The 9,452-nt window shown below is 45.9% G+C and overlaps 1 protein-coding gene across 1 annotated transcript; it reads left to right on the forward strand.

Annotated features, from left to right (window-relative positions):
• The first annotated feature begins 4,473 nt into the window (after positions 1-4,473).
• LOC149433865 (gastrula zinc finger protein XlCGF66.1-like) lies at positions 4,474-8,758 on the forward strand. The gene is made up of 6 exons (XM_089664347.1): positions 4,474-4,660; positions 5,081-5,215; positions 5,302-5,425; positions 5,542-5,639; positions 7,596-7,740; positions 8,691-8,758. The coding sequence occupies exons 1-6, from the start codon at positions 4,565-4,567 to the stop codon at positions 8,756-8,758; spliced, it is 666 nt and encodes a 221-aa protein (XP_089520473.1). The 5' UTR covers positions 4,474-4,564.
• The last annotated feature ends 694 nt before the right edge of the window (positions 8,759-9,452 follow it).

The raw sequence follows: 9,452 nt of genomic DNA on the forward strand, positions 1-9,452 counted from the left end.
TATCAGAGGTCAGTGTAGTGGTCCCTTACATTGGTGACCGATGGGAGAAGGACCCCCTTATATCAGTGGTCAGTGTAGTGGTCCCTTACATTGGTGACCAATGGGAGAAGGACCCCCTTATATCAGTGGTGTGGTCCCTTACATTGGTGACCAATGGGAGAAGGACCCCCTTATATCAGTGGTCAGTGTAGTGGTCCCTTACATTGGTGACCAATGGAAGAAGGACCCCTTTATATCAGTGGTCAGTGTAGTGGTCCCTTATATTGATGTCCAATGGGAGAAGAGAGTAGCAGAGTAAACCCTTGCTTCTCAGGATTTACCAACTCTGCAGGGATAGATAACTAAACCGTGCAATTGACACAACTTGCAACGTACAGTTTTACAAAGCACAAGCAAGGCAATCATAACAAAAAATAATAAAAGAAAACACACAATATAATAAATCCCATGCCACAAGCACCTGCTTACACATGCACAGAGCAGTCAACTTTTTCATATGTAAGCGCCCACAAAATGTAAATTTCCATTTGCATGATTGTGTATTTTTTGGCTCAAAATTTTAACAGGAAAGGGGTTTAAGTGCTTGAGTGTAACTTTACATTTTTTTTTCATTTAACTTTATTTCTTTTCCATAAGGAACCAATAACCCCTTTGTGATAGGATAGTGTGGAGACAGTTTATCTTCAATGAAGCGCTGGTCACCCAGGTGATTACAAGAGCATGGAAAACAAGGTAGTGGTAGTGAACAATCAGAGAAGGACCCCCTTATATCAGTGGTCAGTGTAGTGGTCCCTTACATTGGTGACCAATGGGAGAAGGACCCCCTTATATCAGTGGTTAGTGTAGTGGTCCCTTACATTGGTGACCAATGGGAGAAGGACCCCCTTATATCAGTGGTCAGTGTAGTGGTCCCTTACATTGGTGGCCAATGGGAGAAGAACCCCCTTATATCAGTGGTCAGTGTAGTGGTCCCTTACATTGGTGACCAATGGGAGAAGGTCCCCCTTATATAGGTGATCAGTTTAGTAGTCCCTTACATTGGTGACCAATGGGAGAAGGACCCCCTTATATCAGTGGTCAGTGTAGTGACCCCTTACATTGTTGATCAATGGAAGAAGGACTCCCTTATATCAGTGGTCAGTGTAGTGGTCCCTTACATTGGTGACCAATGGGAGAAGGACCCCCTTATATCAGTGGTCAGTGTAGTGGTCCCTTACATTGGTGGCCAATGGGAGAAGGACCCCCTTATATCAGTGGTCAGTGTAGTGGTCCCTTACATTGGTGGCCAATGGGAGAAGGACCCCCTTATATCAGTGGTCAGTGTAGTGGTCCCTTACATTGGTGACCAATGGGAGAAGGACCCCCTTATATCAGTGGTCAGTGTAGTGGTCCCTTACATTGGTGACCAATGGGAGAAGGACCCCTTATATCAGTGGTCAGTGGGAGAAGGACATTTTATCATCAGTGGGAAGACTGCCCCCCTTTAGAGATCATTGATATCAGTTGTTACTGAGAGACAGAAATTGTTCATGGCTCAAGGAACCCCTAGAAACCTTTGTAGGACCCCTGGCTGGGAAAGGCTGGACTAGGCAGTCATATATTTCTGTCCCCCTTGGTGGGAGTGGAGGTGACCCCTCTATAAGGATCTACAGTCCATACACACCCAGCACAAGGCCGGGGTCACACTACCAGATGCTTCTCGGGGCTGCAGTTCCTCTGAGCTCCACAAGGTGGGGATGTCACTTCTACCCAGACAGGAAGTCTTTATGGAAGACAGGAAGTGATGTCAGGTACAGACAGGAAGTTCCAGGATAGAGGTGAGTTGGGAGGAAGTAGAGAGGAGACGTTGGTGGAAGTGGCAGCAGAGGAGGTAATAAGATGTTATTTCCTATTTACACCCAGTAACCCCTGTCATGTCCATCCTCTTTATCCATAGTCACGTCCGTCCTCTTCCTCCATAGTCACGTCCATTCTCTTCCTCCATAGTCACGTCCGTCCTCTTCCTCCATAGTCGTGTCCATCCTCTTCCTCCATAGTCACGTCCGTCCTCTTCCTCCATAGTCGTGTCCGTCCTCTTCCTCCATAGTCGTGTCCGTCCTCTTCCTCCATAGTCGTGTCCGTCCTCTTCCTCCATAGTTGTGTCTGTCCTCTTCATAGTCGTGTCTGTCCTCTTCATAGTCGTGTCTGTCCTCTTCATAGTCACGTCCGTCCTCTTCCTCCATAGTCACGTCCGTCCTCTTCCCCCATAGTCACGTCCGTCCTCTTCCTCCATAGTCACGTCCGTCCTCTTCCTCCATAGTCACGTCCGTCCTCTTCCTCCATAGTCACGTCCGTCCTCTTCCTCCATAGTCACGTCCGTCCTCTTCCTCCATAGTCATGTCCGTCCTCTTCCTCCATAGTCACTATGACGTCTTTTATCTCCAGCAGATGATGATACACACATATATAGTGTGGGAACCCAGATGAACCCCTTCAGGGGCAGAACATTCCCCCACTTCCGGGGCCGGAACATTCTCCTCATTGTGGAGATAAATTCTAATAATATGGTCCTCTAAACAAACAGCACTGACAATAAATAGACAAGACAAGGACCATCCTGACCATACATGGCCTACAAAGGGCAATGATGACACTACACAGGCAGCCAATGGGCAATCATTACACTATGCAGCCAACACAATGATGGAGTGCCGGGGTCAGGAGTATGGAGCATAGAGCCCCTTACATTGCTGGTCAGGAGGAAGAAAACATTCCCCAGCCGGCCATGAAGAATATGTTCCATCATTGGTGTCAGAGGGAGGAAAATACTGAGGGGTCTGAGGGAAGTAGAGGAGCTGATAGTCTGTGAGGGGTAAGGGATAGACTGATGGACTATAAATACCCTTTTGGGGTTAGTGGGGCTCAGCACTGAGGGGGTAAAGGGATTGAGAATTTTGGGGCCTCTGTGGGGGTTGTGTAGCTGAAAGGTTCTGGATCCTTGGTAAAGTTGGCAGGCAGCAGGGCTTTGAGGGAAGAGGAGGTTGTAGGGCCCAGGGGGACTCTCAGGTAGAGAGGGGGTCCCTTGTTTTTTTCAGACCTCCTTACAGAACTCCTGCCAGGAAAGGAAGACAACCTTCACCTTCTTACCATCTCACTGCTTAAATATAATTTTTCAAGATACCAAGTGGAATGAAGTAGGACAATCCTTCACCCCTTGGTGGGCACTCATTCTTAGAGGAGGTCTGATTGCACAGCATCACCTAGAGCAGTGGTTCTCAACCTTCCTAATGCCGTGACCCTTTAATACAGTTCCTCATGTTGTGGTGACCCCCAACCATAAAATTATTTACCCAGTAATTATAATTCATGAAGTGTCGTTTTACCTCCAATACTGCTGCTTTCAGCACAGTAGCTGCTTTTAACAGAGTAGCTGCTTTCAACACAGCAGCTGCTTTCTACACAGTAGCTGCTCTTTACACATCGGAAATATGTGTTTTCTGATGGTCTTAGGGGACCCCTGTGAAAGGGTTGTTTGACCCCCAGGTTGAGAACCACTGACCTAGAGGGTGGTCAGGGGTCAGTGCTATGTATTGGGAAGGCAGTCCAATACCTTTTCATGACACAGGCTCTGGAAGTGCCGATGCTGGAATTTAGAGCCCCAGGAACTTATCCATAACTCTGTACAATGTCCTGGATAGTACAGGAATACTTGACAGCTGAGAGAACAAAGATTGCATGAAACCACATATAAAATGACGTGCAAAAAAAAAAACTCCCTCGGAGACCTCCCATAGATTCACAAACACCAATGTATCAAACGTAAACGATTTAAACCAACTGTTATAAAACATCCATGTATCAATACAAGTCCAATATGATACATAAGATCTAAAATCGATAACATTCCATGGACAAACAAGAGACACAATTCACCTAAGCAGATGGTACATTGCAGGCCCAGCATAAATGCATAGTGTCTGCAGGTCCTGGGTTGCCATTGGAGGGAGGAGAACAGACTCCTCCCCCACAACTCTCTACTCCACCAGCAACATTGTCCAACTATCCAATCCCTTCTCTTAGTGCAGAGAGTGACAGTGACATCACTCCTGTCAGTCAGCAGGCTGCCAGAGATTGGAGCTTTGCAGCCGGAGTTCTGGAAACTATCCTGATTATCCGGCAACTCCGGCCAATAGTTTGCAAGTTCCCCTTCCTGGACCTCATGATGATCATACATTGACCTCACAGCACTGCCTCAGAGCAAAGAAGTCAAAGGAATGATTTCATTTATCATTCCTTGTCTGCAGATCTAAAACTCATCAAAACCAGTTCAGAAACCAAACAAACTCAACAGAGAAAAATACATTTCTGATCTGGCAGGAGGGTTCTCGGTTCTTGAAAATGTATCAAACAATAAACAGTCCAAACTAAATGTGTTCCCATGGGGGCAGTAGTTACTAAATGTCCAGCAACCCTCCTATTCCCCCCTCACATCCACATCCTATTATTGTGTGACCAATACCATCCAAATCATTCTTACTTTCATTTCCCAAAGTTATCCGTCTACAAGGAGACCTGTATAGATCACATGATGGCACCAATGAGGATGGAGGAGGACCGGAGTCACATGACTGAGAAGATACTAAACCTCACCCTGGAGATCATCTACCTGCTGACCGGAGAGGTGAGGAGGATTCTGGGAGGTCACATGACATCACTCTGATCTCTATTAATAAAACACAGACCTGACCGGAGAGGTAAGGGGGATTCTGGGAGGTCACATGACATCACTCATATCTCTATTAATAAAACACAGACCTGACCGGAGAGGTGAGGAGGATTCTGGGAGGTCACATGACATCACTCTCATCTCTATTAATAAAACACAGACCTGACCGGAGAGGTGAGGGGGATTCTGGGAGGTCACATGACATCACTCATATCTCTATTAATAAAACACAGACCTGACCGGAGAGGTGAGGAGGATTCTGGGAGGTCACATGACATCACTCCTATCTCTATTAATAAAACACAGACCTGACCGGAGAGGTGAGGAGGATTCTGGGAGTCTTAACATGATATTCCTATTGGTTCCTCAATACAGAGATTTCCTCTTCTGAAGTCAGGTGATCATATGACCATCACAGTGCCTCCATGTGACTCCCTAAAACCTGAGAGACACAACATGCAGAAGATTCTAGAAGTCACCAAGAAGATGATGGAGCTGCTGACAGGAGAGGTGAGCGGTGCCGGGAATTCTGGGACATTCTCCAGTAACAGACAAGGGATGTGTCTGGATGGTGACTGTATCATTGTGTGTGTCAGGTTCCTATAAGGTGTCAGGGTGTCACTGTCTATTTCTCCATGGAGGAGTGGGAGTATTTAGAAGGACACAAGGATCTCTACAAGGACGTCATGATGGACAATCAGCCGCCCCTCACATCACCGGGTAAGAGGAGACTTTATTGTAAAGGAGAGAGCAGTACGGAGGATCCACCTAGATCCCCCATCATCTGATAAACACATAGAAACAATGGATTCAGTCAGTGTGTGTGTTTCCTACAGATGGATCCAGTCATGGGAACCCACCAGAGAGATGTCCCCGTCCTCTGTATTCCCGGGATTCCACACAGGAAGGTCACACCATCCCTCACCATCATCAGGTAGATGAGGAACAATTACTGATAGTATCATTAGGATCTGTACATTATCTGCATTGTTACCTTTCATATAATTTTTATTATTCAGAGTGGAAACCTGAGAGATTCTAAAGTTGATGTTAAATCAGAAGAAGAAGAAGAGGCGTATGTGAGGGATGATCAGCAGTCTATGGAGGAGGATGGAATAACGGGGACATTTATAGAGGAGGACACTCCTACAGAGATCAGCACAGGTGGGTCATGAACACTAAATCCATTCCTCCACCCATACTGCTCACTGATTGGTCCAGAGTAGGGCGGGGACTGGGTGATATCAGCCTGTAATCCCCTGGTCACTTTCCTGAGCTGTGTTCCCCGTCCTGTATTCCTGTATTTCTCTCGGATAATCTTCCTTCTCTGTGCTGCAGACACAATTTATGTATCTAGACTGGATTTATGGAGGTTCTGGGGTTCAGCCGGCAGCAAAATGTTGATTTTCACCATAGGCTCTGCTCAACCTATGTACCTAGAGTGCGTGTCTTGGGTCTCCTTCCCCATGCCCGGGTCTAGCAAGATGCCTAACAGTAATTCTCCCAGGGTTCCTTGCTCTGTTGTCTGCTGGCTGTGCCGGGTGGAGGGATATGTCTCTATATTCTCAGACCCAAGTCACTGAGTTACTGAATACCAATATTATGAGTTCTGACCCCTGCACTATATTCTCTTGTAGATTACACAATTCTGAAACTGTATAGTCTTAACTTTTGTATCCTATATAATAAGTTGTACATTACATAGTCCTTACTTCTTTTGCTCCCATTTTCTACCAGTTGGACATTTTATATCGGATGATGTGATTGGAGCACAGACTTTTACATGGTGATAATAATGTGATAACATCCTCCAACTTTGGACCCTTAAACAGAAAGTGATAATGAGGGAGGAGTCAATACCCCAATGATGGTGGTCTTCAGGATCAGTCCAGTCTTCATCTTGGTTGTTCTCCCCCCATCCTCACTCTCTGACCTCTGGTGGGGCTCAGCCCCGCTGTTCTTCATGACTAAATCATGGACTAAATAAGGAAGTGCAGTACTTCTTGTGTTGGGAAGATGGCGATGAGTAATAGAGGGGGTGGGGACCCTCGTCCTATAATCCCCTCATCACTGTCCCTCCTATAAAAGACAGTTCTGGTTGTTTCCTCACTCTCTGACTAAGGTCCATGAATAAAGAAATGACCTGGTAGGAGATCAGAGGAGCCATTTCCTAGTTCCCTTGAGGGTGGAATTGTAAGCTTCTCAGAGACCAAGCTGCCTGATGTGGGCGGAGTCCTGGTTTGGGGGAACCAATCAGCTCCTGTCTAGTAATCCTCTTTGTCTTTGTATTTTAGTCCATGGCCGGGAGATGAGGAAAACCTCCGAGGATTGTCTCACTTTGTCTCCAGACTGGAAAGTAGAAGATGAGGACATCACACAGTATAGTCCAGGAGAAAACCCGGCTCCCTCCAATGTCCATCCGGCACCACCCAGTGTAGATGGACCATCAGATTCCTCGTATCCTGAGGAACCTCAGACTGTGCGGGACCGGGCCGGCCTTCCAACAGGGAAGAGCTTCTCCTGTACTGAGTGCGGGAAATGTTTCCGTTTTAAGTCCAGTCTTAATGTGCATAAAAGTTCTCACACAGGAGAGAAGCCACATTCTTGCCTTGAGTGTGGGAAATGTTTCCGTTTTAAGTCCAGTCTTAATGTGCATAAAAGTTCTCACACGGGGGAGAAGCCGTATTCCTGTCCTGAGTGCGGGAAATGTTTTTCAAACAAGTCTTATCTGTCCAGACATCAGAAATCTCACACGGGGGAGAAGCCAATTTCCTGCTCTGAGTGTGGGAAATATTTTACACAAAAATCAGAACTTGTCACACATCGAAGATCTCACATGGAAGAAAAGCCATACTCCTGTCCTGAATGTGGGAAATGTTTTTCAGAGAAGTCTAAATTTGATAATCATCAGAGATTGCACAAAGGGCAAAAACCATATCCCTGTTCTGGGTGCAAGAAATGTTTTTCATTCAAATCTTCTCATTCCAGACATCAGAGATTGCACACGGGTGATAAGCTGTATTCCTGCCCTGAATGTGAGAAATGTTTTGTACAAAAATCAGAAATTGTCACACATCAGAGATCTCACACGGGGGAAAAGCCTTATTCTTGTCCTGAGTGCGGTAAATGTTTTTCAGTGAAGTCCAATCTTTACAGACATCAGAGGTGTCACACAGGGGAAAAGCCGTATTCCTGTTCTGAGTGCGGGAAATGTTTTTCAGATAAGTCCAGTCTTTATATTCATCAGAGACTGCATACGGGAGAGAAGCCATATTTTTGTTCTGAGTGCGGGAAATGTTTTGCACAAAAACCAAAGCTTGTCAAACATCAAAGGTCTCACACGGGGGAAAAGCCATACTTTTGTCATGAGTGCGGGAAATGTTTTTCAGATAAGTCCAATCTTTATAATCATCGGAAACTGCACACAGGGGAGAAGCCATATTCTTGTCCTGGGTGCGGGAAATGTTTTTCACAGAAGTCCATTCTTTACAGACATCAGAGATCTCACACGGGTGGAGAAGCCACTTTCCTGTCCTGAGTGAGGGAAATGTTCCTCACTGAAGTCCTGTCTTCCTGTACATCAGGGGTCCCACACACCCTAGAGGTGTATTAGTGCCTTGAGTGCGGGAAATGTTTTCTAGATGAATGTTGCTGGACATGCCAGCTCTCATGTGGGGAAGAAGCACACCCTGATATACACCTCAGATATTCTCCATGGCTGATCTTCATCATGGAAGAAACAGTTCATAAGGAGATCAGAGGTCACCAAAGACATGGATGAAGTGTGGGACCGGGTTGGCCATTGATAGCAGAAGAATAAAAATTGAGTCATCACCTTTCATTGGCTGAGTACATTTTGTAATTTAGAGGCTTAGAGGTCTATTTTGTAAAAAAAATTTTGAAAAAATGCCTTTCCCCAGCCATGACAAATATCAGACGTATTTTTTTCATACAGAGATTTCCTATGATAATTGTCCCCATCTAGTGACCATAATGCCATATCTTTTTACTGATGGAGATATTTCAGGAATAATACCTAATTTTGACCACTAGATGGAGCCAGTGATCATAGGAAATCATGGTTTTTACCAAATTATGGCCAGAATGTATCACAGCTGGGCAAATGCTGGTCACACTTGTCCAACAAATAAAATACTATGCGGTAAAGCCCCATAGTACAAAGGTCAGGAACATGTCCCATATAGCCTAGGGTACAGAGTGCAGGGATCAGGGTTATGCCATATGTAGCCTAGGGTACAGAGTGCAGGGGTCAGGGTTATGCCATATGTAGCCTAGGGTACAGAGTGCAGGGGTCAGGAACATGTCCCATATAGCCTAGGGTACAGAGTGCAGTGATCAGGGTTATGTCATATGCAGCCCAGCATACAGAGTGCAGGGATCAGGGTTATGTCATGTACAGCCCAGCATACAGAGTGCAGTGGTCATGGTTATGTCATATGCAGCCCAGCATACAGAGTGCAGTGATCAGAGTTATGTCATATGCAGCCTAGCAGGGTTATGTCATATGCAGCCCAGCATACATAGTGCAGTGGTCAGAGTTGTCATATGCAGCCCAGCATACATAGTGCAGTGGTCAGAGTTATGTCATATGCAGCCCAGCATACATAGTGCAGTGGTCAGGGTTATGTCATATGCAGCCCAGCATACATAGTGCAGTGGTCAGGGTTATGTCATATACAGCCCAGCATACATAGTGCAGTGATCAGGAGTATGTCATATGCAGCCC

The sequence above is a fragment of the Staurois parvus genome, unplaced genomic scaffold, assembly GCF_062004578.1.
Source record: "Staurois parvus isolate SC_StPar_1 unplaced genomic scaffold, SC_StPar_1.0 ptg001893l, whole genome shotgun sequence".
Classification (NCBI taxonomy): Eukaryota; Metazoa; Chordata; class Amphibia; order Anura; family Ranidae; genus Staurois; species Staurois parvus.

Excerpts from the sequence above, each read along its gene's own strand:
- LOC149433865 (XM_089664347.1), top strand. The coding sequence starts at position 4,565 with ATGATGGCACCAATGAGGATGGAGGAGGACCGGAGTCACATGACTGAG. Across the intron at positions 5,216-5,301 it reads TGGAGCTGCTGACAGGAGAG|GTTCCTATAAGGTGTCAGGG; the intron begins GTGAGCGGTGCC and ends TGTGTGTGTCAG. Across the intron at positions 5,640-7,595 it reads CCATCCCTCACCATCATCAG|TCTAAATTTGATAATCATCA; the intron begins GTAGATGAGGAA and ends TTTTCAGAGAAG.